Source organism: Lagenorhynchus albirostris, chromosome 14 (genome assembly GCF_949774975.1).
Source record: "Lagenorhynchus albirostris chromosome 14, mLagAlb1.1, whole genome shotgun sequence".
Lineage (NCBI taxonomy): Eukaryota > Metazoa > Chordata > Mammalia > Artiodactyla > Delphinidae > Lagenorhynchus > Lagenorhynchus albirostris.
In genome coordinates, this window is record NC_083108.1 from 72,189,528 (window position 1) to 72,215,833 (window position 26,306).

General features: G+C 51.8%; 1 protein-coding gene across 5 annotated transcripts in view; it reads left to right on the plus strand.

Annotated features, from left to right (window-relative positions):
* GCN1 (GCN1 activator of EIF2AK4) overlaps positions 1-26,306 on the plus strand; it is a 56,735-nt gene that overhangs the window by 27,008 nt on the left and 3,421 nt on the right. For 2 of the 5 annotated variants that reach the window (XM_060121702.1, XM_060121704.1), the window contains exons 25-54: positions 617-772; positions 1,241-1,422; positions 2,676-2,756; positions 3,094-3,237; positions 4,189-4,316; positions 4,486-4,675; positions 4,868-4,938; positions 5,596-5,761; positions 6,113-6,307; positions 7,382-7,628; positions 8,047-8,168; positions 8,481-8,595; positions 9,695-9,874; positions 12,194-12,414; positions 13,851-13,919; positions 14,121-14,259; positions 14,348-14,544; positions 14,745-14,887; positions 16,170-16,287; positions 16,401-16,616; positions 17,651-17,815; positions 19,559-19,720; positions 20,005-20,097; positions 20,297-20,440; positions 20,540-20,809; positions 21,051-21,164; positions 21,633-21,863; positions 23,672-23,865; positions 23,999-24,113; positions 25,933-26,029. In XM_060121702.1, coding sequence (XP_059977685.1) covers positions 617-772; positions 1,241-1,422; positions 2,676-2,756; positions 3,094-3,237; positions 4,189-4,316; positions 4,486-4,675; positions 4,868-4,938; positions 5,596-5,761; positions 6,113-6,307; positions 7,382-7,628; positions 8,047-8,168; positions 8,481-8,595; positions 9,695-9,874; positions 12,194-12,414; positions 13,851-13,919; positions 14,121-14,259; positions 14,348-14,544; positions 14,745-14,887; positions 16,170-16,287; positions 16,401-16,616; positions 17,651-17,815; positions 19,559-19,720; positions 20,005-20,097; positions 20,297-20,440; positions 20,540-20,809; positions 21,051-21,164; positions 21,633-21,863; positions 23,672-23,865; positions 23,999-24,113; positions 25,933-26,029 — 4,665 coding nt within the window. The remainder of the gene's footprint in view (positions 1-616; positions 773-1,240; positions 1,423-2,675; positions 2,757-3,093; positions 3,238-4,188; positions 4,317-4,485; positions 4,676-4,867; positions 4,939-5,595; positions 5,762-6,112; positions 6,308-7,381; positions 7,629-8,046; positions 8,169-8,480; positions 8,596-9,694; positions 9,875-12,193; positions 12,415-13,850; positions 13,920-14,120; positions 14,260-14,347; positions 14,545-14,744; positions 14,888-16,169; positions 16,288-16,400; positions 16,617-17,650; positions 17,816-19,558; positions 19,721-20,004; positions 20,098-20,296; positions 20,441-20,539; positions 20,810-21,050; positions 21,165-21,632; positions 21,864-23,671; positions 23,866-23,998; positions 24,114-25,932; positions 26,030-26,306) is intronic. The other 3 variants (XM_060121706.1, XM_060121705.1, XM_060121703.1) reach the window with 2 other exon arrangements.

The window sequence follows — 26,306 nt, forward strand, 5'->3', positions numbered from 1 at the left end:
CAGTGGCAGTGGGATGGTTTGGTGCCACGTGGCCTGTCTGTGTAGCCCAGAGCTCCTGAGCAGCCACATGTGGATGACCAGAGGTCTCTGTGGCCTTTAGCTTTCTGTTGGCTGTGGAGAAACAAAGACCAAGTGGGGTGGCTGGGAATTGTGGAGGCCTCGCTTTATGGGTTGTTTAATGACCTTGAGGGTGAACATACCTTGAGCCTGAGGGGTATGTTCCCTTCAGGGTGAGGCTGGAGTCAGGCAGTACACATAGAACCTGCCGGAAGTATTACCTGGCTGGCTGTGCTGTTGCATGGAAGGTGGGAGGACCACATGGATAGAACTGAATAACTCCCAACTGAATAACCCTTGGGTGGCTTATGCCTCCTCTCAGCGCACTTTTAATTCCTTAGTGTCAGAAGGGTATCTCCTTGCCGGCCTGCCTACCCTTTGGCACTGTCCTAGAGATGAAATGAGAAATTAGGTTGAGGATACTTAGGCAGAGCAGAATTGATTACTATTAAGTCAGAGGGACATGGCATCTCTGCCCTGGGTCCCTGGTTTGCACCTGGGCCAGATTCTGTGTCTTTGCGAGGGTCATCCCCTGCTGGGTCCCTTCTCTTGGACACAGGAACTTTGGTGAGCCACGTGACTCTGCGCCTGCTGAAGCCAGAGTGTGCCCTGGATAAGTCATGGTGCCAGGAAGAGCTGTCGGTGGCCGTGAAGAGGGCGGTGACCCTGCTGCACAGTCACACCATCACCAGCAGGGCAGGCAAGGGAGAACCAGGTAAGGGACAGGACGGACAAAGGGCATGAGGCGGTGTGAACCGTGCAGGGATTGCACGAGCTATGGCGCCCCGTACCCCGGGGCTTCCTGAGGCTGTAGCCTCCAGTGAGTCTCTTCCCTCCCTGGCCTTGATTTCCTCATCTGAAAAAGGGGGGATGGACGATTTTTGAGTCTGGTCCCTGGTATTCTGAGTCACTGTGACCCCCACTGAGGGTTTAGTTCTTGCCATTGGAAGCTACTTGTCTGTTTTAACTCTCACATTGTGGAACTGGGCAGTGTCTGGGGTAGGAGCAGGATTGGCTTTAGAACTGGGCTACTGCCTGTCATCCCTCTTGTCATGCCACATGCTTCAGGGTGTCAGGGCCTCCAGCCTTCCCCCCACCCACTTGCCCTGAGGATGGACACTGAGGCAGCCGTGCTCGGGGTCCTGCCCAACCTACAGGATCCATCTGCTTCTTGCTCTCACAGACGCCGCGCCCCTGTCCGCGCCAGCCTTCTCCGTAGTCTTCCCGTTTCTGAAGATGGTGCTGACCGAGATGCCCCACCACAGCAAGGAGGAGGAGGAGCGCGTGGCCCAGATTCTTCAGATCCTCACCGTCCACGCCCAGCTGAGGGCCTCACCCAGCAGCCCGCCAGGGCGTGTGGACGAGGTTGGCCCGGGGAGCTCGGCTCCCTCTCGGCTTGAGGGCGTTGGGGAGGCAGGGGCTTCTGACGCTTCCCATGAACAATTCTGGGGGGGAGGTCGTGCAGCATATACATATACCTATAGCAGCAACCATTGGTGAGGAGAACCCAAATGTTCTATTCAGTGTGGTTGTCAAGACCTCACAGAAGCTTATGGGTCTCTTGTGTCTGATAGTTTCTGACCCAAAGAAGTTGAAGGATTTTGTATTAATTTATTGTTTTGTTTCTAACTCAGAAGATAGTTCTGATCACTCTCTCTCCCTTTGACTTGCTTATGATTGTGAGACTGGAGCTCATTCATTGAGGAGTTTTCTTTTTAATAGATTATGTTCTAAAAATTTGCCAAAGTAATGCATGTGTAAAATTCCAGCAGTACAGAAGCAAAAAGAGAAATGCCACTCCCTAGAGGTAACTGTTGCTAACAGTTTGGCCTATACCCTTGTGGACTTTTTTTTTTTTAAGCACATTCAAAACTCATACCCACAAACACAGTAAAGCAAAAATGGATTGCACTGCTTCTTTCATGGGACGATATTCTGTGGGTCTCCTCCGGTGTCCGGATCCATGTGATCCACGTCACATGGATCTAATTTTACAGGCTGCGTGGGGTTCTATGCTGTGGGTTCACCATGGTTTAGTTAACTTTTTACTTGTTGATTGATATTTTAAGGTTGTTTCTAACGTTTCCATATTTTGAACATCGCTGTGGTGTGCCCCCTTGTACATTTATGTCCCTTGCACACTGTGTGAACATTTCTATAGGACAGATTCTTGGGCATGGAATTGTTAGGTTCTGTGACATGTTCTGAGCTATACCCTCACTGAGTGTTTTCTTTTCTCCAATCCTAATACAACCTCACGTAGTGGTAATCTTGCCAACGATGGGTGAAAGAATGGTGTAATGTTTTATTTCACATTTTTTTACTTTACTTGTAAAGTTCAGTATCTCTTCATATGTTTATGGGCCACCTGTATTTCATATTCTGTGAGTTTCAACCAAGGTTAAGAGTTTATTTATTTTTAGTCCCTGAAGATCTGGTTGACTGGGGTTGGCTCCTGTGGATTGAGTTGTAAACCTGACAGGGTTTCTACAGTGGAGTCAGCAGTATGACCCAGAATGTTCCCCTGTGGGTGAGAGGGTGCTGCTTCATGTGCCACCGGACTTGGTTACAGACCTTCCCTGGAGCTTCACCCTGACTTACCTTCTGTTCTCCCTTAGAATGGCCCAGAGTTGCTGCCTCGTGTGGCCATGCTGCGCCTTCTGACTTGGGTGATCGGCACAGGCTCTCCCCAACTGCAGGTGATCTGGTTCCCAGTTGGCTTTTGCTGTGACTCAGTTCATGACCCCAACCTCAGGTTCTAGTTCTTCTCTCAGCCCTCAGTTCTGGCCTTGGGCAGAAGGGCTGCTTTTGAGAGCCAGCCTGACTGTTCTCAGCTGGTGAGGGGTTTTGCTTGGGTCCTGCCACTGGCCTTGGCCTGGCGCTGGGGTCTGAGCCCTAGTACGGCTGTGGGGTGGGCGTTCTCAGTTCAGATTCCTCCCTGGGCTCCTCAGCCCCATCACCTGGCTCCCCTGCCTGGCCCCATAGTAGGAAAACAAATTTGTGGAACTGAGCCCAGCAGATGGATGTCTTCCTCAGGTTCTGGCTTCAGACGCCCTGACCACCCTGTGTGCCAGCAGCAGTGGCGAGGACGGCTGTGCCTTTGCAGAGCAGGAGGAGGTGGACGTGCTGCTCTGCGCCTTGCTGTCCCCCTGTGCTAGTGTGCGGGACACTGCGCTCCGGGTGCGTGCCCACTCCCTCTTGGGGCTACCTTGGCGTCCCTTGTCCCTCAGCGTCCCTGTTCGAGCTGCCCTGATGGGAGATGCCGCACATATGCACCAGCATGTCCTGGAGGCAAAGAGAAGAGGTCACAGAGTGTGGTTTGGGGTCATTCTAGGAATTGGAACAGCTAAGCAGTTGTCATGTATCACTGCCTATTTTTTTCTTCACCTCGGAAGACTTCACCTAATTTCTAAAACGGAATGTGGATCTTGGTACTTTTATAGACAGATATAACTCACAGGATTGGTTCATTTCTTCAACCTACTACCTTATACTTGCTTTCTCTTTGGGTGCACTCTTTGGGTGCTTTGGGACCCAAAGCTAAAGGATCCCCTTGGAATATGAGACATTGATTCCCAGATGCCAGACTGCAGGCTCCTGCTATTGCTCTGTGACAGAGTTTGCACTGGTCCTTGGTAAAAATGTGAAAAACAATGGCAATGTGGCAGATAGTTCCTAAAACAAAGGGAATGTCCTTTTTCTGAGGTTTTGTCTGACTTGCGTGTTTAGAGTTAAATTTTTAAATTTTATGTTAGAAAAGATTCTACCGCTATATGCCATCATTTCATGAAAGAAAAGCTCTTTGAAGAGCAGCTAATGAGCTGAACTGACTCATGGCATTCCCTAACCAGTGCTGTCCAGTGGAATGTTCTGCAGGGCTGGAAATATACATCTGTGCTGTCCAGTGTGGTAGCCACCAGCCAGCATATGGCTGTTGAGCACTTGAAATGTGGCTGGTGCAGCTGAAAAAGTTAGAGTTCGTTTTAAATGATTTCACTGTGGAGACCCACGTGCGGCTAGTGGCTACGTCTTGGACGGTTCAGCCCTAGCGGGAGGCAAGGTGGTGGGAGGCAGGTCAGAGGCTCTTCCCAAAGGTCATGCCTCACACGGTGTGGTCCCACCCCCTCTCAGGGGCTGTTGGAACTCCACATGGTATTGCCAGCGCCTGATACTGATGAGAAGAATGGCCTGAACCTTCTGCGGAGGCTCTGGGTGGTCAAGTTTGACAAGGAGGAGGAGATCCGGAAGCTGGCAGAGAGGTGAGAGCCGTTGGAAGGCTGGTTTTCCTGCTCTGTTCTCTTTCCCCTCATGAAATAACTGGACCCAGCGTGCTCAGCCTACAGAGGGAAAAAGGATCGGGTGGTCGGGTTTGGCAGAGCCCGTGCTGCAGATCCTTGTCTGACCAGCTCCGCCTTTGGTCTGCTACAGGCTCTGGTCAACCATGGGCCTAGATCTGCAGCCAGACCTCTGCTCCTTGCTCATCGACGACGTCATCTATCACGAGGCAGCTGTGAGGCAGGCCGGGGCCGAAGCCCTCTCCCAAGCAGTGGCGCGTTACCAGCGGCAGGCGGCGGAGGTTATGGGCAGGCTTATGGAGATTTACCAGGAGAAGCTCTATGTGAGTCGTCTGTGCACCGCGATGCAGTCTGGGTGTGTAAGGGTGGGTTGGACCATTTTCAACCTCCCACCTGCTCCAAACAGGAGCCATACTGTGGCTCAGGGTGGCTTGTGCCTAATCTCCCGTCTCACCTGGGTCGTTGGCTTTATTGGAGAGAGCACTGCAGTGCATTGATCAACCTGTCTGTTGCAGCGGCCGCCCCCGGTGCTGGATGCTTTGGGACGAGTTATCTCAGAATCTCCTCCAGATCAGTGGGAAGCCAGGTATAACAGTTGCTTCAGCCTTGTACCACTCAGTGCTTTCTGAGGTGTGGCGGGTTGGCTGGGCTGGGTGCTGTGAAGAGGCAGCATGGGATAATGGATCAGCAGAGGGAAACAGCAAGACCTCCCTCTGAGTCAGAGACCTGAGTTCAAGTTCTGGCTCTTCCTGGCTAGCTAGACGACATGTTTCTCCTTTCCTCCGAGGGACTGTTTCTGTAGAGGTCCCTGGGCCCCTCCTTACTGCTGTAGCTGAAAGAATAATAGTACTTAGCCTTTGTAGAGTATGTCCACTTCTGAATGCCTTCACATCTGGTTCCTTCCCCTCCCTTTCCTCCTCCCCTGGAGGGAGAGGGGTAGGTGATGCACTCACACATGGGGAAACAGAGGCAGAGCTGGTCCCCTCCCCAAGGTCACCCTGTAGGAGGTAAACTCTGGACAGATAGGAGGTCTCTGTTTTACAAGTGGGCTGTTGCCACACCAGTGGGCACAGCAGTGGGTAAGCACAGGGCATTGGGCTCTGTGTTGTGCTCTGCCCCTGAAGCAGTGTTTGCTGTTGGCAGGCTCACTCTCCTAGTGACATACTGGGATAGGTGCCACCAGCAGGGGAGGAGGCCTCTGGCTTGCCCTTGCCCCCCTGACATGCTCCCCCTTCTTTCCTAGGTGTGGCTTGGCTTTGGCCCTGAACAAGCTCTCCCAGTGTTTGGACAGTTCTCAGGTGAAGCCACTCTTTCAATTTTTTGTCCCTGATGCCCTCAACGACCGAAACCCAGATGTCCGGAAGTGCATGTTAGATGCAGCCCTTGAGACGCTCAACACGCATGGGAAGGTAAAAGATTTCAGCTAGCTGAGGAGGTGGGGAGAAGGCTGGGCCAAGGTGGGCTGAGCAGTGGTGCCATAGGGATGCTGAGTGCTCGAAATCCTGGCAGGGCACTAGCCCCCGTGGAAAATTCCATTTGTATTTCTTTTGAGTCATAAAGACTCCCCCAAAAGGGTGTTAAATTCTTGTAAGTCTGCTGCAGTCCTGCCAGAAAACTGGGAAACCCGCTGGCACTGCTGGCTAGCTTGTTAGGATGCCTGTCCCAGAGCCAGACTTGGGCTTGGTCCTGGGGCAGAGACCGTCATCCCCAGGCACAGCCTATGGGCTGATGTGAGGCTCCAGGAGCTCTTGGCTTTCCAGGAGAACGTCAACTCGCTGCTGCCGGTGTTTGAGGAGTTCCTGAAGAACGCACCCAATGATGCCAGCTATGACGCTGTGCGGCAGAGCGTGGTGGTCCTGATGGGCTCTCTAGCCAAGCACCTGGAAAAGAGCGACCCCAAAGTGAAGCCTATTGTCGCCAAGCTCATCGCCGCTCTCTCCACCCCCTCCCAACAGGTACCTGCCCCCTGGCCTGGGGCCCCAACTGTGGGTGGGCAGTGGGACGCTAGGGACAGAGTCGGGTATCAGGGTGCAGAAGGCCCAGTTCTCTGCGAGGAGTCATCTTGTCTCGGGACAGCCTGGTTTATAGTCAGGAATACTCACCTCTGGAGGGGGAGTTAGTTTGTTACTTTGTTCTAGTAGACCTCTTAGATGTTTTCATTTTTTTCTACTCATTTTCTAAGAGTCATTTTTTGCATTTAGAGTAAACCTGTCCCTGGGGATACAGAGGTTTAAAAAAAAAAAAGAATCGTTCTTGTGTTAGCCTTTTCCCGATCCTCTCCCTGTATTAGTTATATGTTTTGGGGGCCTTGTGATGCAGCCTCCAAGCCACAGTGCAAAGGATTTTTTTTTTCTCTTATTTAAAAAACACATTTACATGTATTTTCTGTTCTTTGCATTTCGGACAACCCAGAGTGTCCTCCTCAAAGGCACAGTTGAAAACCACAGGTTTACTGAATTGTGGTCAAATAGTCTGTCAGAGTACCTGGCCTCCCAAGCTTCCTGCCCAGGCCCCTGGCTGCAGACTGCCTCGCTGCCCTGGTTGGGCTTCATGAGCTGTGGCTGGAAGACGATTGACAGCATCTTTTGGGACTGCTTGATTTGGACCTGGCCCTGTAAGGCCCAGCCCCATTTCCCTGACTGACAAATTTGAAAACTGAGAGACTTGGGTTGTTTTTAAGGAGGCACAGTAGCATGCTTCTCTCTGGATCTTCCTCTGTGAGTGGGTTTAATCTTCCTGAGGTTTTACCCCACCTGCCCAGGCCTAGGTTCTCTCTTCAGACGAGAAATAGCACCGTAATGGCTGATGCTCTCCTGGCTAACAGATGTAGCGTGCACCCTGACGGAATGCAGGTCAGGCATGAGCTTGTACCACCATCTGCCTTTCCGATGCTCTGTGTGGTCTGACAGGCGGTGGCTGAGATGGGGCTGGGGGACGTCTAGGGGTGAGGTGCTGCGGAAGACTGCATCGGCTGCCAGGGCCTGGCTGTGGTTGAGCTGCAGCACTGACGCGGTGGGCCCCTCCCCCAGGTCCAGGAATCCGTGGCCAGCTGCTTGCCGCCACTCGTCCCCGCCATCAAGGAGGACGCTGGAGGGATGATCCAGAGGCTGATGCAGCAGCTGCTGGAGTCAGACAAGTACGCTGAGCGCAAAGGGGCTGCTTACGGGCTGGCGGGCCTGGTAAAGGGCCTGGGCATCCTGTCGCTGAAGCAGCAGGAGATGATGGCTGCGCTGACTGATGCCATCCAGGACAAGAAGAACTTCCGCCGCCGAGAGGGTGAGTGTCTCCAAGCTCGGTGCCGCCCAGCGTGGGAGGTCAGTCCCCATGGCTGCCAGAGGAGGGAATCTGGCTTTTCCTCTCCTGCTGAAGGCTGGCGTTTGTGTGTGTGCTGCAGGGGGGGCAGCTGTCTGTGAGCCATTCCATCCCATCCTTGCTGATGCGGCCCGGACTTCCCTTTTTTCTAACTCAGCAACACCCTCAGCTGAGAGAGACTTGCCATTCTAGCTGTTAGTGCTCCCTGTTCTCACCTCCTTTCTGCTCAGGGGAGGCAGAGGGGCTGCTCCCTCACGGGGCAGCCACTTTAGTCCCACAGCTGCCCTGAGTGTTTCCAGAGGGTGAGGAGGTGGTGGGGAGCTTGTCCTGTGGCTGCCCCGAGAGGACATCCTGTTCCCAGCCGTCCTGCCTTCTCCCCCAGGAGCGCTCTTTGCCTTCGAGATGCTCTGCACCATGCTGGGGAAGCTCTTCGAGCCGTATGTGGTTCATGTGCTGCCCCATTTGCTGCTGTGCTTCGGGGATGGGAACCAGTACGTGCGTGAGGTAAGTCCTGAGGCTGCACTTGGGAATGGCTGGCAGTGGTTCGAGGCCCCTGCTGCTGGCAAGCCCTCTGCCCGCATCTTGGACACTGGTTACTGGTACGGACTCCTCCGGTTCCCAGTGAAGTACTGAAGCCCTGTGAGGTGAGAAACCATGTTTCTCTTGCTCAGCTGTCTCTGCGGGCCTGGGCACAGGGTCTGACGCAGTAGACCCCCCCAGTGAGCGTTGGTCACCAGGAGAACCCTCGGTCCAGCATCAGGCCTTGACCCTTGCATAGCCGAGGAGGCCCCTGAACATCTTTTCTCCTCCCTTGAGGCTGCAGATGACTGTGCCAAGGCTGTGATGAGCAACCTGAGTGCTCATGGGGTGAAGCTGGTGCTCCCCTCCTTATTGGCTGCCCTGGAGGAGGAATCCTGGAGGACCAAAGCCGGTAAGGCCGCTCCCTCCCTCCCTCAACTTCCTGTTCTGAAAACTGCCCTTACAGGGGTCCAGAGCCACAGCTCTTGTGCTGTGTGTGCTCCCCAGCCCAGGGATGAGGCCAAGACTCTGGTTAGGCAGCTCATTCCTTTATTAGTTTGTTGCTTTCTTGCAAAGAACAGGCCTCTCACAGGAGCCACAGACCTAAGTCAGGAAATCGCAGAGCTTTAAGGCTTGTTTGTGGCTAGGTCTGTGATTTTAAAGCCTTTCCCCCCACCCCATTAAACCGCCTTTTTTTTTTTTTTTTAAAGAATCAATTTTTATTTTATTTTTGGTGGTGTTGGGTCTTTGTTGCTGCGCTCGGGCTTTCTCTAGTTGCGGCAAGCGGGGGCTATTCTTCATTGCAGTGCGTGGGCTTCTCACGCGGTGGCTTCTCTTGTTGTGGAGCACGGGCTCTAGGTGCGTGGGCTTCAGTAGTTGTGGCACGCGGGCTCAGTAGTTGTGGCTCGCGGGCTCTAGAGCGCAGGCTCAGTAGTCATGGCACACGGGGCGGGCTTAGTTGCTCTGCGGCATGTGGGACCTTCCCGGACCAGGGGTTGAACCCGTGTCCCCTGCGTTGGCAGGCAGATACTTAACCACTGCGCCACCAGGGAAGTCCCGAAACCCCTTTTTAAAAAATGTAATCTTATTTGGAATCCTAATTTGTAAAACAGAGTTGCTCAGGTTTGGGGAGGGTCAGCATCGGGGCTTCCTCCTCAGTCCTTCAGGCTTCCCCCTACATCTTGAAAAATCACAATCTTAATCAGTCTCCTCATTTGTGGATGAGGAGACTGAGGCCAGAGAAATTCAGTGAATTGACCTTGGATCACTGTCAGCTCTAAGCCAGGTCTGGCCACTCTCCCCAATACTGCCCAGCCTCTCGCCCAGGCTCAGCAGGCCTCAGGAGCATTTTGCTCGCTTGGCTGGAGCCCGGCCCTGTGCCCTCTTCCCGGGACTGCTGGAGCAGTCTGCAGAGGAGCAGGCCGTGTGTCCCTTGCCCGGGCAGCCAGCCCAGGCGACTTGCCAACCTGTGCTCAGTGATTTCATGCTGGGCGTGTGTCTGCCGTCTGCAGGGTCGGTGGAATTGCTTGGGGCGATGGCGTACTGTGCTCCTAAGCAGCTGTCGTCCTGCCTACCCAACATCGTGCCCAAGCTCACGGAGGTGCTCACCGACTCCCACGTCAAAGTGCAGAAGGCCGGACAGCAGGCGCTCAGGCAAATTGGCTCCGTCATCAGGAACCCGGAGATCCTGGGTACGCCTCTCCCACGAGGGCACTGGCCCCGGTTCCTCCTCCTATCCCTGGACACTGCAGGGAACATGCACCCATTCAGCTTAGGCCCTCTGAGGACAGATATGTTCACATTGAGGTAACCTCTAAATTTGGGGGAGCCCTTTTCCTACGATAATAAGTGGAAAGTAGTTTGGAAGTGGTCTGTTTTCCTGTTGGTCTGGAGCAGTCATTGACTGCTCAGGTAGGGAAACTGAGTTGTTGGCCCAGAAATAGCTTGACTCTAAGGGAGCCTTGAGGTCAACAGATAAATGACAAGCTCTGGACCACATCTGCATCATCCAAAGTGTTAGGTTTTGGGGAACTTTTCTGTTCTCTCTCATTCCAGGAGGCCTGTGATAGAGGGAAGGTTAGGGAGCTTACTTTTTAGTGTGGTTATTTCTTGAGTAATTAGGGAAAGATTGATTTCTAGAAACAAACCCCAGCCAGCTACCTTGACCAGTACTGTACTTGTTAATTTTTAAGCTTCAGCATAGAACATCGGTACCCATTCAGTGCCTTTCAGCCTGAGTATTTCCAGACTTGTTTTCATTCAGAAAATGATGGGTTTTTGTTTTTGTTTTTTAAGGGATGAATAAGTAGATGTGGATTTTGTTGTTGTTTACAATGTCCAACACCCCTGGGGATTTCTAAGGCCCAGAATAGTCTCATCTCTGTCAAATGAATGCCTTCATTTTCAGAATCCAGCCTGGGGCCTTTTTTTTTTTTAATTGACTAGTTTGTATAATGTAAAATTCACTTCTCAAAAATGTACAACTTAGTGGTTTTTAGCATTTTCACAAAATTATGTAAGTATCACTGCTGTTTAGTTCCGGGGCATTTTCATCATCTCAGAAAGGAACCCCACACCCACCCATTAGCATTCACTCCTCATTGCCCCTCCTACCTCTAGCCCCTGACAACCACTAATCTATTTTCTGTCTCTGAGTTTGCCTATTCTGGACACTTCACGTAAATGGCATCATACAGTGTGTGGCCTTTTATGTCTAGCTTCTTGCATTTAGCATTATGTTTTCAAGGTTCATCCACACTGTAGCATGTATCAGTACTTCTTTCCTTTTATGGCCCAATAATGTATTCCAGTGAATGAGTATACCACATTTTGTTTATCCATTCATCAATTGGTAGATGTTTGGGTCGTTTCCACTTTTTGGCTGTTAATATTGCTATGAACGTCTGTATCCAAGGTTTTTTTTTTTTTCCCTGTAGGCATGATTTCAGTTCTCTTGGTTAGATACCTAGGAATGGAATCGCTGGGTCATGTGGTAACTGTTTACCTTTTTGAGGAAGTGCTAGACTGTTACCCCACGCGGCTGTACCATTTGACATTCCCGGCAGCAGTGTATGCGAGTTCCAGTTGCCACCTCTGTTATTGTCTGTCTTTTTGGTTACAGTCATCCTCGTGGGTGTGAAGTGGCATTTCATTGTGGTTTTGATTTGCATTTCCCTAATGACTAATGATGTGGAACATGTTTTCATGTGCTTATTTTTCATTTGCATATCTTCTTTGGAAAACTGTTCAAATCCTTTGCCCATTTTTTAACTGGGTTATTAGTTTTTTGTTGTTGTTGTTTTCTGTTGTTGTTTTTTTTGGTCTGCGTGCTTGGCTTGCGTGATCTTAGTCGCCTGACCAGGGATTGAACATGGGTCCTGGCAGTGAAAGCACCAAGTCCTAACCACTGGACCGCCAGGGACTTCCCTTAAAAGTCTTGACCAGCATGTGTCTTTGTAGTTGTTGAATTCCCTGGGTTTGTGGAAAAGATAAGCCAGGTATTCCTCTTGGAATTCCTACTGCTGGGCTGATGGTGCTGAACTTTTGAGAGCTTGTTGTACCTGGGCTTAGCTGCTCTGAGTATTGTGTGCTTCACTCCCACCACTGGTTCAGGGGCCTTTGGTGTCTCCAAACAGTTTTTTCACAAAACCACTTTGGGTTGCTGCTTCCAGAATAAGATCCATGTTGTCCAAGTAGCTCTCCCACGGAGGCCCAGCACTGAGGCTGCAGCTCAGTGCCATTGAAGCTAGCCCACAGGTGCCCCACCGGACCACAACTGTGCAGTGCAAAGGGGTGATGGCTGCCGTCCCCACACCGCTTCCTCTTGGGGAGCAAGAATAGAATTGCTCTTTGCAGACAGGCTGGCTTCCTCAGTTGGCGATTCGCGGGGCTCTAGGGAGGGGTGACCTTGGACTCCCTTCTCTTTTGGCTCCCTCTAGTGCTGGGGATCCAGCAGATTTGCCACACCATAGACTTGTACAAAGCAGCCTCTCTCTTGTTTGGACATGCAGCCATTGCCCCAGTCCTGCTGGATGCCCTGACGGACCCCTCTCGGAAGACCCAGAAGTGCTTGCAGACCTTGCTGGATACCAAGTTTGTCCACTTCATTGATGCCCCGTCCCTGGCCCTCATCATGCCCATTGTCCAGAGAGCCTTCCAGGACCGTTCCACGGACACACGGAAGATGGCAGCCCAGATCATTGGCAACATGTACTCCCTGACAGACCAGAAGGTATCAGCCTATCTGGGGCTCGTACAGGACAGACTAATGGATGCTGGTTTAGGGCACAGAGTCCCTACTGACAGTAGACACAGGAGAGCTATGAGCATTTGGCCCCTGATTATATTTGTGGGGAGAAATGGACCATTTGGGGGTGGAGGGTAGAAATCTAGGCTCTCTGGGCATCTTCCAGAACATAGCGATACAAGTCCTTACTAGCTCAGACCCCAGGTGAGGCCTGTCCCACTGGGCTCCTTTTATAGATTGACAGGGAGGAAAGGTCCAGCCTTGCTTTTGACGACCTTTCAGGAGTGTTGGGAAACCGGCTGCTGCTTTGACTGCTTGCGGTGTTTTCTTGTTGAAAGCATTTGCTTCTGTAAGCCTCTCAGAGGAAATTAGCCTAGTTTGGGAGATTGACTTTGTTTGTTTACTTGCTCCTAGGGGCTTGGATGTGTGATCTCACTACCACAGCTCTGCTTTGCTTGCTGAGGCTATGGGCACAAGAGATAAAGTGGGAAAGTTAGTCAATCCTAGGAAATTTGGGATAGTTGGAAAACCAAAAAATTTTATCCATAGCCCTCCAAAAGCTAAAATAATTATTGTTAATGTTTTAAAATTACATGTAAAAAAATGATATTTCCGGGCTTCCCTGGTGGCGCAGTGGTTGAGAGTCCACCTGCCGATGCAGGGGACACGGGTTCGTGCCCCGGTCCGGGAAGATCCCACATGCCGCGGCGCGGGTGGGCCCGTGAACCATGGCCGCTGAGCCTGCGCATCCGGAGCCTGTGCTCCGCAATGGGAGAGGCCACAACAGTGAGAGGCCCGCGTACCGCAAAAAAAAAAAAAAAAAAAAAAAAAATTTCCAAACATAAATGTATTTGTAAGTTATAGCAAGTTATTCATAAAACTGAGTTTTTAATAGTTATGTAATATTCCAACGAGTTTATATATCATAACTTATATAATTCTATTGTTGGTCATACAGTGTCCAAGGTTTTTTGCTATTTTAAATGATGCTGCAGTGAACATAAGGCATTTTCTATATTTAAAACTGTTTCTGAAAGCTGAATGCCGTATCAAGAGACATAAACCTTTTAAGGTGAAGAGAGTGAAAAGATGATAATGCAATTCTGAAAGGAGTGCCAAAAGAATTTCCTAGATTCCCGAGTCTGGGCAGCCCTTGGTCCCAGGAGGAGGAAGAGCATTGAACTGCATCTGGGGGCTCACTCGACCTCTTGAGGATGGGCCTGGGGTCCCTTGTAGGTTTCCCTGAGCAATCACATGGGCCTTCAAGGAACCGGTGGGAGTGATGGGGGTTCTTTGCCAGTGACAAGCACCCCTGTGAGCGCTCCTAGTCAACAGAATGGTGTGGTCAGGGTCCACTGTGAAGCAGGGCTGGAGAAAGCCGGAATTGGGCCTCCCCTGAGCCACCTCTTCTGTTATTGCAGGACTTGGCTCCTTACCTGCCAAGCGTGACGCCTGGTCTGAAAGCTTCTCTTTTGGACCCTGTACCTGAGGTGAGTCTGGGAGGAGAGGGGGCAGGAGCTCGTTATTTTAGCCCAGTCCCAGAAAATTGATTCCTAAGAATTCCCTATAAGCTGCATTTGCATCTGTCTGGTAAAGGGAAGGAGACCCTAGGGCACCCCACCTTGCTCCTGCATGGTCACCTGGTCTTGAGCCACATCTCCTCACCATCCCTGCTCTTGGTTACCTGACAGGTGCGGACGGTGTCTGCAAAGGCTCTTGGAGCCATGGTGAAGGGCATGGGGGAGTCATGCTTTGAGGACTTGCTGCCGTGGCTGATGGAGACACTGACCTATGAGCAGAGCTCTGTGGATCGCTCAGGCGCTGCTCAGGGTGAGGCAGGGCGGGCCCAGGGGTCAGACCAGCAGTGCCCTCTGGGGACCCTTAGCTCTGATGGGCTCATTCTGTCCTTTTCTTGCAGGGTTGGCCGAGGTCATGGCTGGCTTGGGGGTGGAGAAGTTGGAGAAGCTGATGCCAGAAATTGTGGCTACAGCCAGCAAAGTGGACATTGCACCCCACGTCCGAGATGGCTATATCATGATGTTCAACTACCTGCCCATCACCTTCGGGGACAAGTTCACTCCTTATGTGGGACCCATCATCCCCTGTATCCTCAAAGTAGGCACCAGCGACAATGCTGAGGATAGAATTACTGAGGAGGGCAGGACACATGCGCTCTCCCAGAGAGCTAGGGCTCCCCGCCAATTGGGGCTGGGTGGCAGGAGTCCTCATCCTGCTCTTCAGGGAGTCCCATTTCCTCTTAGGTTTGGGTGCCTAGGGGGAGGCAGTTCTGGCTGACCCACCCTCTGTGTGCACAGGCTCTTGCTGATGAGAACGAGTTTGTGCGTGATACCGCTCTGCGTGCGGGCCAGCGGGTCATCTCCATGTACGCCGAGACGGCCATAGCCCTGCTGCTGCCCCAGCTGGAGCAAGGCCTCTTTGACGACCTCTGGAGAATAAGGTGAGAACTCAGGCGGAAAGAGCCAGTGGCCATAGTTCTGTGTTTGGGGAACTGAGAAATGAAAAGCAAAATGCTGCGAAAAACTCTCAATTTTTCCAGACCCTCACTTTTAAACATTTTGTAACTCCAGTATCCCATAGCAGTGTCTTCAATTCTAATTCTCTTCTAAAAAGTTTTCTCTATTCAGTCCTTCAGTTTGTGTCAAAATTTTAAATGCGAATGCTTTTTAATCTGAAAATTCTACTTCTAGGATTTTATTGCAAGGACATATTTAGTCAAGTGCTTAAAGATGTATTTAGAAGGATGTTTGTTGCGGTATTGTTTATCATTTGAAAAACTGAAGGTAGGTTTACAAAAGTCATCACACATCCACACCATGAACTTTGATTTGGCCATTACAAAGAATGGCATAAGGACTATGTCAGCTGACACAGAAAGCTCCTCGACCTATTGTTGATGGAAAGGTGCGGGCCGTGGCCCGGTGTATGTGGTGCAGGCCCACTTCACACATGGTATGTGTGGGAGAGTGATGTGTACAAGGGTGTCACTGGAGTGTCAGAGTGGTTGCCTGGGTGCTGGGAGTCTGGGTGATTGTTTACACTCTCTTTATATTTTTTTTGTATTGTTTGAATTTTCAATTTCAATATGGTATTTCTGTAATCATTAAAAACAATAAATCTGGGCTTCCCTGGTGGCGTAGTGGTTGAGAGTCCGCCTGCCAATGCAGGGGACATGGGTTTGTGCCCCGGTCCGGGAAGATCCCACATGCCGCGGGGTGGCTGGGCCCGTGAGCCATGGCCGCTGAGCCTGCGCGTCCGGAGCCTGTGCTCCGCAACGAGAGAGGCCACAGCAGTGAGAGGCCCGCGTACCGCCAAAAAAACAACAATAAATCTAATTTAATTTGAAGAGAAACAAAAGTTTATCCTTCTAGGCCTCTCCTTATGTCTGTAGTTCTGATGATCCACATTCCTGGTTTCTTGTTAATACTTCCCTCTGTGCTCTCTTATCTCTTTTTAATAACTTTATTATAGAAATTTTTGTATCTGCTTTTAAAAAATGTTCTTTTTTATTATTAAAGTAATGTGCATTAGTAGATAACTTGGAAGGAACATATGTGGGAGACTATAAAGAAATGAGTATCGTCTGTGACCTCTCCTGTTCTATGAGAACTGCCATGAGTGTTTTGGGTACATTTCCTTCTATTCTCTTTTCTGTCCAGTGGCTTGGTTGTGCACTGAGACAGCCTCCTGTGACTGTGTGACTCTGTTCTTGGCCTCCTCAGGTTCAGCTCTGTTCAGCTCCTTGGGGATCTCCTGTTCCACATCTCAGGAGTCACAGGGAAGATGACCACAGAAACTGCCTCTGAAGATGATAACTTCGGAACTGCCCAGTCCAACAAGGTGTGTGCCTTATTTTGATTTTCCTCCCTCTGCTGATGGTAGGGAGACTCCCTGGCACTCACACTGTGGAGGCTTCACCACCTCATGTTCTCTGCTTCTTTCCACTGTTGCAGGCAATCATCACTGCCCTGGGGGTAGATCGGCGGAACCGGGTGTTAGCAGGCCTGTACATGGGCCGCTCTGACACCCAGCTGGTTGTGCGGCAAGCATCCCTGCACGTCTGGAAGATTGTGGTCTCCAATACCCCCCGCACCTTGCGTGAGATCCTGCCCACCCTCTTTGGGCTCCTGTTGGGTTTCCTGGCCAGCACGTGTGCAGATAAGAGAACGGTAAGTTTCGCAGGCCTTGCTTCTGACCAAGCAGCCCCTGATGCCTCTGATGCCTGCAGAGGATGGGAGAGTCCCTAGGGTCCCCTATCTAACACGGGAGCATTTATTTATTTACTTAATTATTCAACAAATATTTATCATCTACTATGTGCTAAGCAGCGGCCCAAGACCTGGGGAGATAGTGGAGAAGAAAGGCAGCCTCGTGGAGCTACAGTCTGGTAGAGGAGATGAATGTTAATCAAATAATCACAAAAACAAATGGAAAATGCAACTATGGCAAGTGCTATGTGGCACTGCTAATGCTTATAACAGGTCAACCAGCTGGGGGTCAGGGAAGCCTTCTCAGAAGAAGTGATGCTTGAAGATGAACGATGAGTGAGCATTAATGGGTGGGGAGGTGATGAAAGACTGTTCCAGACCAAGGGACTAGTGCTTGAGATACCAGGATGGGATGTGCACAAGCCATGAGGTGGGCGGGAATGTGGCCAACAGCAGGGGCTGAACGAAGGCCGGTGCAGCTGGAGGAGAGGCCCACCAGGGCTGATGATCGCTTCTGCCAGTCCTCTTTGGCCCACCCCCAACCCCCATCCCTGGCAAGCAGATGTGTATTTGGCTCTGAAGAAGGGTTTGCATGAGGCCTCAGAGGAGATGAGTTTTTTTCCTTAAAGTGATTATCCCAAATTCAGGGTCCGCTTTCCTGGGCAAGAGCATGAGGGTTAAGTGACTTCTAGGCCCCAGTTTTTGATCCAGGGAAATCGGCCCTTGACTGGGCAGCACATGATGAGTTTCTTGGTCATATATAAGGTGCCAGCTTTTGCTTTAGGTTGTGTAGGTGTGTGTGACGCAGAGAGATCATTTTATTTTGTCATGTTTTGCAAGCACCGTGGGGGCTCTTCAGGGGTAAGAGCGTTTGGGAAAGTTAAGTCTGGCTCAGATAAAGTCTGGGAGGTTCCAGGGCCCTCATTCTGGAGTTGTGCATGGGGTGCCCTGGGGTTTGCAGGGAGTCGATGTCCTGACTTGAGCTCTGCCGACAGATTGCAGCCAGGACACTGGGAGATCTCGTCCGGAAGTTAGGGGAGAAAATCCTACCTGAGATCATCCCTATCCTTGAGGAAGGCCTGAGGTCTCGGAAGAGTGACGAGAGGCAGGGAGTGTGCATTGGGCTGAGCGAGATCATGAAGTCCACCAGCCGGGACGCCGTGAGTATCTCTGCAGGGCCCTGCGGGTCCTGCACCTGACTCAGAGGGCCAGGGAGGTTACAGGACAAACTGCACCACTAGCGACACTTCACCCTCAGGGACATGCGAACCTCGCTCCAGAGGGCATTGCTGGCAGCGGGGTGCCGGCAGGGCCGCAGTGCATTGGAATTTCCCTCTCAGCTTTCCCATCAGTTTTACAGGCTATAAGACCTAAGCGATTTAGAGGCCTGGAGTAGCTTTTGGAGATTGGAGATAGTCTTTCCCTCACCACTCCTGAGGTTGCTCCAGAGTAATCCTTTTGTGTCACTACATCAGTTCAGTTAACACGTGTGGTGCACTTAGCGGAGAAAGGAGGTGCGCGTGTGTGAGTGGTGGAGGGCGGCGGAGAGCAGGAGGGTGTGCTCGTTCTCAGAGGGAGCGGAGTAGATGAGAGTGAGTACCCAGTGGGTGGAAACGCATTGTCTCCAGCAATGAGACTGTTTCCATAGCAGCTACATTCAAGAGGGTTGGAGTCCTTTTCACTGACCCTACTTTTCTACGGTAATTGATCCTCCAAACATTGATCCTCCCCAACGTGGGGAGTAGGTTGAGAGTAGGCATAGAGCTCTCGATTGGGATGAAAGCACCAAAGCAATGAATGGGTGGCGGGTCAGAAATTCGAGCACGTAGCCAATTGCTCAGCCTGAAAAGCCTCGTCTGATTTACAGGATTCTTTTCCTCCGTGTGTGTCAGTATACGTATTACATTTGGGGTTTTATATTTGCATTTTTCAAAGAATAAAGGTAAATTCTGTCACCAAAAGAGCTGTGATTCATTAAATAGTAAGTGCCCCAAAGGCTGAGGCCTTGCTGGTGGCCATATTCATATTCAGTCCTTAGATTCATAGGGGGCGTTGCTTTGGTGGAATTGCTTGCAGAGGAAACAGAGCTGTCATTGGCCCCGTTGCAGACGCAAAGACTTCATAAGGAAGCAAGGTTTTTTCAATTTCAATTTTTATTTTATTTTTATTTATTTATTTATTTATGATTGTGCTGGTTCTTTGTTGCTGAGCCAGGGCTTTCTCTAGTTGCGTCGAGTGGGGGCTACTCTTCGTTGCGGTGTGCAGGCTTCTCACTGCAGTAAGAAGCTTCTCTTGTTGTGGAGCACAGGCTCTAGGCATGCGGGCTTCAGTAGTTGTGGCATGCTGGCTCAGCAGTTGTGGCTCGTGGGCTCTAGAGCGCAGGCTCAGTAGTTGTGGCACGTGGGCTTAGCTGCTCTGCGGCATGTGGGATCTTCCTGGACCAGGGCTCAAACCCGTGTCCCCTGCATTGGCAGGTGGATTCTTAACCACTGTGCCACCAGGGAAGTCCCAGGGAGCAAGTATTTGAGTTGAGACTTGAAGAAGGACTCGGAGTTTCCTATGAAGATGAGCAAAAGAGTCTGGGGAGTGGAGGCCACATCACTAGGGTCCTTGACATGAGAAGGAGTTTGAAGTTCCTGTAGGAGACCAGAGTATTTGGAGAACTTGCCGGAAAAAATCAGGCTATTAATTATTAAGTCTGGTGAAGGCTCCTTGGGAGTAGATTACACAGCCTCTCTGCTTTTTCATACTTGTGCATTTCCACAGAAACCATCTAAGTTAAAAAAAAAAAAGTCAAGCCCAGGGAGCAGCGGTGGCCTGGCTGGGCCAGAGGTCCTCACCGCCCCCCTGCTGATTTCCTCTCCCTCTGCCACGTCGGGTTCAGTACACCTGTACCGTTGCAGGTGCTGTATTTCTCTGAGTCCCTTGTGCCCACGGCAAGGAAGGCCTTGTGTGACCCGCTGGAGGAGGTCAGAGAGGCGGCGGCCAAGACCTTTGAGCAGCTGCACTCCACCATCGGCCACCAGGCTCTGGAGGACATCCTCCCGTTTTTACTGAAGCAGCTGGTGAGTGGCTCTGCCCCACACCTACCAATCGGGCTTTTACCATCTCTGTAGAGGCAACACGCGGGGGGCTGATTCTGCCAAGGCAGCCGCAGTGTGGGCCCCAGAGGGAGTGGGTGCACAGGATGGGATTTGGCTCTGTGTTTCTCCTTTGACAGTCAGTCCATGTGGGTGCAGAGGGAGGAGGGGAGGAGACTGGAGAAGGACGTTGGCGCCGGCTGGTCCAAGACAGTGGAGGTGGAGACAAGAGCCGGCTTCTGAACATTGCCCCCATTGCCCCTCTGCAGGATGATGAGGAGGTGTCAGAATTTGCCTTGGATGGTCTGAAGCAAGTGATGGCCATCAAGAGCCGTGTGGTGTTGCCCTACCTCGTGCCCAAGGTAAGTCCCAACACGTGGCAACCCTCTGGCCCAGAAGCCACAGCCACATCACTGTTCCCCGGGCCTGCGTGAAGGCCAACTCTGAACTCAGATGCTGGGAGAGGCTGGTGACTCTTGTAGTGGGATGGGATCTCCCAGAGCTTAGCGCCGCGGCCAGCACAGGGCAGCACCCATTGAGTTGCTGTTAATCATTCCGCAGCTGACGACCCCACCTGTCAATACCCGGGTGCTGGCTTTCCTTTCATCTGTGGCAGGCGACGCCCTGACCCGTCATCTTGGCGTGATCCTCCCGGCGGTCATGTTGGCCCTGAAGGAGAAGCTGGGGACTCCAGCTGAGCAGCTGGTGAGTGTCACAGTCACTCCTGCAGGCTCTCTAACCCTGCCCCATCCTGTCCTGTCCTGGAGGAGCTGTGCTCAGCCGAGGCATCCCCTGTGGTTTTAGGAGATGGCCAACTGTCAGGCTGTGATCCTCTCGGTAGAAGATGACACCGGGCACCGGATCATCATCGAGGATCTGTTGGAAGCCACCCGCAGCCCTGAAGTGGGCATGAGGCAGGCTGCTGCCATCATCCTCAACATCTATTGTTCCCGCTCAAAGGTGGACTACACTAGCCACCTGCGGAGCCTGGTCTCAGGCCTGATCCGCCTCTTCAACGACTCCAGCCCTGTGGTTCTGGAGGAGAGCTGGGATGCCCTGAATGCCATCACCAAGGTGAGGAGCTGTGGACCCCACAGCCAGCTTCTGGTTGTGGACAATTCCAGGCGCTTATAAGACTAGACTCCTAAGGCACCCCATGTACCTGTCACCTAGCTTCAGCATCTGTCGATTCGTGGGCAGTCTTATCTATACTCCCACCCACACCTTTCCGCCTGCTATATTATTTTGAAACAGCCTTGAGAGGGTTTTACCTAGAACTCTGACATCCTCTCTGCTTTTTCCCGGCTTCCCACAGAAACTGGATGCTGGCAACCAGCTGGCACTAATTGAGGAACTACACAAAGAAATCCGGCTCATAGGGAATGAGAGCAAAGGCGAACACGTGCCAGGGTTCTGCCTTCCAAAGAAGGTAAGCCAGGGCCCGTGCAGGGTACGGCAGGCATGCGGTCTTCCTCCGCCTTCCTCTTGGGTCCCAGGAGGTCGGGCCGCTGGAGCAGCCCGTGTGTTAATCTGGCTTAGTGCTTGCTCTAGGTGCCATTCTGCACCTTCACAGGCAGCGTGCTTCTTCCCTGTGGTGACCCCTTGGGGACAGCGTTCATCATCTTCGGTTTAAGTGGTGGAAGCCACCTCAGACAGAGTGAGTGAGTGACAGCAGTGCAGGTACCCTGTGTGGTAGGCCTGCTGGGACTCTGCTCTTCTTGTCACTGTCAAGACTGTTCCCCAGCCAGCACCATCTCAGGCTGCGACCCTGGCGGCCTGAATCGATCTCTCATGGAGTTGAGGAGAGATTGGCTAACAGGAGCTCCTTGCTTCGGGTGGGAGACACCTGGGCCCAGAACCTTTGAGATTTGACTCTCAGGTGTGGTTCTCTTGTCAGGGAGTAACCTCCATCCTTCCAGTGTTGCGGGAGGGCGTCCTGACTGGCAGCCCAGAACAGAAAGAGGAAGCAGCCAAAGCTTTAGGCCTGGTGATCCGCCTGACCTCAGCGGACGCCCTGAGACCCTCCGTGGTCAGCATCACTGGCCCTCTGATTCGCATCCTGGGGGACCGGTTCAGCTGGAACGTGAAGGCGGCTCTGCTTGAGACACTCAGCCTTTTGCTGGCCAAGGTGAGTGACTGATGAGTTCACACTCTCAGTCCATTCAGGCCTTAGAGAATGGATTTGTGTGTAGGATGCTGGCACGCGGTGTCCCGTAGAGGCGGGGTGACAGCTTATCTTGGGGAATCGGCAGAGCAGAGGGAGTTAAGACTTTGGAGTCAAGACGCACTGCACATGGTCAATTCCAGGTCCGCCACTTGGTAGCTGTATGGCCAGAATGACCTTGGGAAAGTTACGCAGCCTCTGAGCCTGTTTCCTCACCTGTGTTTTGAGAGTACTAAGACTGCTTGCCTCTCGAAGGGCGGTGTGACACAGGGCTCAGATAAAATAACATCAGGCACGAGGCCTGACACATTCTAAGCACTCGACACACCAGTGCATGTTAATTGCTATTATTTATAAATGGGTCAAAGGACAAAATCCAGGGCCATGTAAATACAATTAAAACCTTGTTCAAAAACATTTCCCTTCTTTATGACCGCCTCATAAATGAGGTGAAAAGAATCTGAGGAGAGAATGAAAAGGAGGTCTGAGAGCAACTGCAGTTAACTTCAGTTTTTGCCCAAAGTGTCAGAAGCAAAGATTGAACACATTAACTGTTTCTGATGTTTTATAGTGTAATAATTAAGCCCTTTGGATTTAAAAAAGCATAAACAGCCAGGATTTGTTGTTGTTAAAAAAAAAAATTTCTTACTTGAGGTTTGGGAACAAAAGCTTAAGATTTGTAGCTTTTTCCTTTTGGGAGAAAAGTGTGGGGAGCATCTTCCCAGATAAAAAATGGGATCGTGGGCATCAGCCTCATTCTGTAGGAAATTGAGTCTTTTTTTTTTCTTTTAAATTAAGTATCATCTTTACATTCTGTGCTGTTCTTTTCTGTGTGTTGTTTTGTTTTTTTAAACTCTGTATACAAATGGAGCCCTTCCCTCCTGGAATTTGTCCCTTAGGCCACAAGCCAGGTGCCACCCATAGGCAGGTGGTTCCCGCCGCAGGTTTGCCAGCTTCACTCTGTGGTCTGCCTCCCAGCTGCCTGCAAAACCCCGACCCCAGTATCTCCAAACTTTAATTGGCATTGAACCTCCAAACAGCTACTTTGATTTTCCCATTTAGCAATAAGTAAATCTTTCATCTTGGACTTATCTGTATTTTGTCACAAATGTGCCTGTTTTTCTATGTGTGGTCGGGGATTAGAATGGATTGTTAATGAGGGGGCGCACATGTGTACAAGGATGACCTTCTGAGGCTGTTTCATAGGATTGTTCTGAAGGCTGAATGTTAAATGCTCAGTAGATGGTACCTGCCCTTACACACCTGGTCCATTTCCCTGTCTTTGCACTAAAATGTTCTTCCATGGTACTGACAGCGTCTCCCAGCCTGCTCTAGTGTATTTGGAGACAAGGGTTTCGAGTCACTTGTCCACGTGGACAGGGCTTCACTAAGCCAAGTCCACGGCTCCCTTGGTGGTGGTGGTGGTGCTGGTGCTGCTGGTGGTGCTGGTGGTGGTGGTGGTGCTGGTGCTGGTGCTGCTGGTGGTGGTGCTGCTGGTGGCGCTGGTGGGGGGATGGTAGTGGTGGTAGTGGTGGTGGTGCTGGTGGTGTCATCCTCCCAGTGCAGCGCAGGATGCTGAAAACGGAAGAGGAGACTGAGTGTGACCTCTCTGTGCTGGGCGCCCCTGCCTTAACGGGACATCTATTCCTGGCCTATGTGTGGGAGCCAGGGCAGCTTATGGTGGTTTGTGATCATTTGTTTTTGTGCCTATAGTGCACTGTGGCCCTGGACTCCACCTCAGCTGTGCTTTTGGGTGTGGGTCTCTCAAACAGGTTGGGATTGCCCTGAAGCCCTTCCTGCCCCAGCTGCAGACCACTTTCACCAAAGCCCTGCAGGACTCTAACCGGGGCGTGCGCCTGAAGGCTGCTGATGCACTAGGGAAGCTCATCTCCATCCATATCAAGGTGGATCCTCTCTTCACAGAGTTGCTGAATGGAATCCGGGTCATGGAGGACCCGGGTGTCAGGTAAGGCCCTGGTGGGGAGAGCTGTGGCCGTGGGGAGGCCGGGCAGCTCCTGAAGCAGCCCGGGCCCTGCCTGTGCGGCGGGAGCATAGGTGAAGCAGAGCCAGGTTTTAAGTTGGGTGTACTGGTTCTGTAGGGACACCATGCTTCAGGCCTTGAGGTTTGTGATTCAGGGAGCAGGGGCCAAAGTGGACGTGGTTATCCGGAAAAGCATCGTCTCACTCCTGCTGAGCACGCTGGGACATGACGAGGTACAGCGGCAGGTGGACGTGGGGCTGGGGGGCTCGGCTGGTTTCCCTTCTCTTTCCTTTGGTTAGCATCTCTGCTTTGTGTTAGAAGAACTTGGTCAGTAGTGATAATCACTCCCGACATTCGTATCACTCTGTGGTTTACCACGCCTCTGGTAGTGAGGGAGACAAGGTGCGTCTTGATATCAATATTGATATCGATGATGTGTTGTATAGATAAGGAAAGTAAGGTTTTTAAAGTCCCAGGTCTCTCATTCATTTGTCCTCTAGTCTTAAACAAGTCATTTTCCCTCTCTGCCCCTCATTTCCCCAGTTGTAAAGTGAAGAGTTTCGTTTATTGGTTTAGGAAACATTTGCTGAGCTGAAGGGCCTAGCCCAGAGGTGAATGAAGCATGGGCACAGCCCTCAGGAAACTGTCTGGTGTCTGTCCAGGTGGGAGGGCTTAGCACTGTTTGAGAGGGTGAGACTCACTTGGGGCTGCACCCTAGCAAGTGGTAGAGTCAAAACCAGCACCTGAGCCCCGTGACTCCTGGTTCTGTTCTGATGCTGTTACTGTAGCCCTTCCTGACCCCGTCTAGAAGCATTTGTGAAGTACCCCTTGACAGCCCAGTGCTGTAGCGGGCCCAGGAGGGCTTGAGCCTCTGAGAAGAATTTTCTCTTTGCCCTCTGACAGCCCTCTGCTGCGTGGCCAGGTGTGCACTGTGGGGCTGATCTCTGGAGAGAGGCCCCTGGGTTCACATGGAGCTACACCCCGTCGTCTGCCCATGCATGGGGCCGACTATCACGGCCCTCTAGCCTTCTCTGGGGTACAGATGGGAGACTCCACCTTCTTTTGGTCACAGTCTGTCACGGTTTTTATAGGGCCATGCACAGTGCAAGCAAAAGTTAGTATGTAAACCAATTTGCATTTCACCACAATGGAGCTTAAAATAGATCCAGAGTGGAGAGAGTGGCTGTCGTGTCAGAGAGAGCCAGCTTTAGCCTTGCTTGGCACCTGGGCAGGGAGCTCAGAGGCCCAAGGTGCTGGCCAACCACCCTCTCCCTCAGAACTTGCGCTGGATCGAAGGTGGCAATCCAGAGTGCCAGCCCAGCTGATGCCTCCCCATGGGCCCTTGAGGCTCTGGTTGTTTGTTTTGTTTTGGGGGAGGCACGCCAAGTTGGCACTTCCTAATACTGTAGCACATAACCTGAATCCACTGTGTGGTGTCCCGTAGTTAGCTGGCAGGGAGAGCAGCAGGGCTTTTTATGTACGTGGCTTTGGTTTTGACACAAAACACTCGGCCTTTACCTATTGCCTTGGGTTGATCAGCTCTTCAGTTTAACTTCCCGGGACAAACCTGAGTAATGTCGGGGCAGCAGGGAGTCTCTCTGGACATAGGCGGACACATGAGCGGTTCGGGGGTGGGTGTGGGGTTGGGGGTGGAGCTCCAAGTGGTCCTCTGACCGCCTTTCCTGGGCACTGTGGGCGGGAGCTTGCGCCCCTCCCCGCCTCACAGGGCTGTTGATAGTAACTGAGACAATAAATATGAAGCATTCAGGCTTGTAAGAAGAAAGGTGCTATGTAAATATAGTTATTCTTGCTATTACGATGATGATTAACGTATGCACACAGGCTGGAGTTTTCTAAAATTAAGTGCTGGGTGAGTAATTTTTAACACGGCACCAAGTGGCAGCTGCAGTGAGTGGCAGTCCCGCTCTGGCGGTGGGAGCGTGGAGTGCCTGGAGGGAGGACTGGACTTAGGGTCCGCCTTCCTTCCAACGTCGTTCCCGCGGAGCCCGTGTGGGCTTGCATCCCCATTCACTGCCTTCTCTGCTCCGTCAGGACAACACTCGCATCTCCTCAGCTGGGTGCCTGGGGGAACTGTGTGCCTTTCTGACGGAAGAGGAGCTCAACACTGTTCTTCAGCAGTACTTGCTGGGTAGGCCTCTTGTGTCCACGGGGGGCTTTCTTTTCAGGGCCTCTCTGTCTCCCCTTCCCCTCAGAGGGTCTTCTGACAGTGGGACCACCCTCTCCTTGGAAATTCAGCTGTTAAAACAAAATGGAGTTTCTGGGGGTTCTGCAGCCCCGAGTGTTTCGGCTCCAAGAACACAAGCCACAGTCTGGAGCAGTTTGTGAGGGATGGCTGCTTGACGTCCACTCGGGGCAGGGAGGCCTGTGTGCAGCGTGGACTGGGGTTTCTGCCAGGCTCTGAGCTG